The 3250-nt window shown below is 37.4% G+C and overlaps 1 protein-coding gene across 1 annotated transcript; it reads right to left on the minus strand.

Annotated features, from left to right (window-relative positions):
• Positions 1-1877: 1877 nt before the first annotated feature.
• Positions 1878-2992, minus strand: LOC104430856 (MLP-like protein 34). The gene is made up of 2 exons (XM_010043570.3): positions 2706-2992; positions 1878-2275 (listed from the first exon to the last, which is right to left on the minus strand). Exons 1-2 carry the CDS (start codon positions 2887-2889, stop codon positions 2007-2009), a joined length of 453 nt encoding a protein of 150 aa, XP_010041872.2. The 5' UTR covers positions 2890-2992; the 3' UTR covers positions 1878-2006.
• Between the last annotated feature and the right edge of the window lie 258 nt (positions 2993-3250).

Below are 3250 nucleotides of genomic sequence, written 5' to 3' on the forward strand. Positions count from 1 at the left end.
TTATTCATTTATGTAATGTCAATCTAAGCTTTAATGCAAATGTTCTAACATGACATGCATTCTAGATGAACCTAAACATGCAATGTCTAAATGACATGCAATCAATGACATGGCACGGATGACATGGCATGTATGGATGACATAGCATACAAAGTGGCATAATGATGATGCAACTAAAAAAAAACTATATGACATGCACATAACATGGCATAGTAAATAATAACACAATTAAAACTATATGACATACACGTGATATTTTTGGTATTTCTATTAAAATTCGTAATTAAATATGCCCTAATTTAAGTATGCAATTTGAACTAAGAAAAGAAATCTAATCCATTCTATGATGATGTTCTTTTTGTTAATTTTAGAATATGGCAGTCGTCTGAATTAAACATAGATTAACAACTAATCGACACTTGCAATCCAATGAAATTTCAAATTAAAAGATTGAGATAATTTAAAAAATAACGTATCATCTAACAGGTTAAATTAAAGATTATCACAATCTTTAGGCATAATAATTATCCAATATCAAGTCAAAGTAATTAAAAAATGATCCAAAACCTGATCAAATTTGTAATTAAATTCATTATCATCAATAATGCCCTAATTGGATGATGCCTAAAATCTCATATATCGCAATTAGATAACGAAATCACACAGAAATTAGCAATTTAATATTCAAATCAATTCAGATAAAGATTGTTACCTAGTTTGAATGATATAATCCGGATTAAGATCTAGGGACGCTGGGATTGCGATGGCGGTCGACGGTGGCTTCACTGAGATTCACCCATGGAGTGGTTCTCGGCTGGAAAGTTTAGCAGGGACTCTCGGGTGACCTGTAAAATAGAAACACCACACCTTCGTATGACCCCCTCCATGTTGAGTATCCCGCGTCTTCTCTTCTCAGTGAGTACTTTATGTTGAATAGAATAAAGCGCAGAGGCTCCTTATTTCTTTTTCTTTTTTCTTTTCATCGACTCTACTTTGATCTCCACCCACGGCTTGGACTTCTGCAGCTGGTGCATGGGCATGACATGTGACTCATGTACGTATCAGTTCTAAATTTTATCATTGCGGTACGGATCCTAAACTTAATGCACATGCAAATCAAGTGAATTTATATTTTTGTTCAAGAATCGGATCAACCCCCAATTTTTTTATGTAATAAAAAACTAAATGTGACAGTTAAAATTTAGGTATCAACAACTGTCTAATAATGGTACCCACATAATTAATGATTGGGATGATATTAATTTGCATGATTTATTGACCATGCAATAACTTAATTCATAAGGGAGGATTCCTAAGATTTTCTCACGAAATAACAATGACATCTAAGTAGGACTTCTTGTACTGGCTTATTTGTCAGATATTGGGTATAATGCCTTTGGAAACATAAAAGAGTGTTTTTAATCGATTCAATTGAGTAATCTTAATTTCTATATTGTATCATTTATTTCGTAATGAATTCTTCCTCTCCTCATCAACTTAGGTTCCATCATCTAAACCACGCAGATTTTGTTTTAATGTATTCCTCAGTTAATTTTGATCGGTTTCCCAACGTCTTTTAATGGAGAAACTAAGACCCCGGAAGTTTTACAACATTAGGATAAGTACTTTTTGAGCTGATATTGCATAATCGACATGTGGACTGAACCCATTTGAAGGTTTGGAGAGTCCAGTCAAATAACAGCTTCACTTTGTTTTTATAGTTATATAGAAAAACTCATGCTATCTTAACATTAATTAAACTGTCGAAATGCTTATAGTTATTGTTTTTTGAATCTAATATATCATGGGCAAACCCTTAATCAAAGTAATGAATAATCACAAACAAAAGAGAGGGTAAATTCAAGAGAGAGGAGAGAGACACGACAATAGATCAGAGAGTTCAGCACTAAGTATGCCGATCACTCCGTATTTATTTATGCTTGTTTATTTGGATAATCGAAACACAAGCAGACATCATACATCCTTCTCCTCTTCTTTCGTAGGGCTTAAGCCTTGACGAGGTGAGCATCGATGTCCTTAGTCATGTTAACCAGGAAATCGATATAGATGACTGGGTGGGGCATGCTCTCGTTCAACTTCTCATACTCGATGATCACCTTAACGACGTCGGGTCCTCCGTCCTTATGGACGGCCTGCCAGATGGCCGTGTAGCCCTTGTAATAGTTGAACACCTCGCCTTCGATGCCGACGTGGGTTGCGATCTTGTTCTTATCGTCAAACTGTATCTTCTGCTTGAATGTCTCCTTCTTCCCTTCTGCACAAGTTCCACACTCCCACATGAAAATTGGAACGAACGAACTAGTAAAGGATGATTCTTCTTTTCCTTTCTTATATATATTCCTGAGGTTATATACATCCAAGTCTCCATGTTTCATCGAAATGCATTAATCATTGGACCAATCAAAGAGAACTTGGATATCTTCCTGCGTCTCTTCTCGTGTTCCATGATCACTTTAATTGGTGGCGGACTAAGTATATGGCATGTAGATAATCTCAAGTGCTAGCTCCATACACAGCGCAGGACAGATTCAGCTCTATGTTCATGCATTTCGATGCAGTGGAATGGAATGACTATAATGAGAATGAAACGAAACATGGGCTTGTCAAATTGCAATTGATTCGGTGCATGATTAATCTAGGCCAAACTAAAACGGAACCTCTCCAGCACAAAAGAGGATGCTTACCAACTGAATAAGTCCACTTCCTAATGGAGCCCTCAGTGTGCCATTCGCCTTCATGAATCTCCCCAGCGTGCAGATCAGTGCAAGCAGTAGGAAGGTGGTGTGGGGTGTTCCTGAAGAAGCCGTAGAACTGATCGGCCGATGACTTGAGATCCACCTCCACCTCCATCTTCCCTCTCACTGCCATTGTCTTCTCTTCTGAGAGAATATGTGACCAACAAAATAAAAGCACGATATCTAACTTTCCAAACTTGGAATGTACCTGGTGGATGCCAATAGCTAGTTTGTGCCCTCTTTATATAGAAAAAAGAAAGGACTTCATCCTTAGCCCCAAGATGTTACTAATTCCCCAGCGACATCTTTGCATTATCGATTGTATCAATTAAGATGGCCCCGCTCCATTAAATTCATAAAAAAATGAACCGTGAATCACGTGGTTCGGATTTGCTTCATTGAGAATCCACTCATTATCCTGATGGGGGAGGTGAACAGCAAAGCAAGTGGCTCATGTGTCGCGACCAAATTTTCGGGTGAACCACCTAGGGTTT

The sequence above is a fragment of the Eucalyptus grandis genome, chromosome 2 (assembly GCF_016545825.1).
Source record: "Eucalyptus grandis isolate ANBG69807.140 chromosome 2, ASM1654582v1, whole genome shotgun sequence".
NCBI classification, from domain to species: domain Eukaryota; kingdom Viridiplantae; phylum Streptophyta; class Magnoliopsida; order Myrtales; family Myrtaceae; genus Eucalyptus; species Eucalyptus grandis.

Coding starts and splice junctions, on each gene's coding strand:
- LOC104430856 (XM_010043570.3), bottom strand. CDS start 2,889: ATGGCAGTGAGAGGGAAGATGGAGGTGGAGGTGGATCTCAAGTCATCG. Junction 2,276..2,705: donor GAAGTGGACTTATTCAGTTG/GTAAGCATCCTC, acceptor GAACTTGTGCAG/AAGGGAAGAAGGAGACATTC.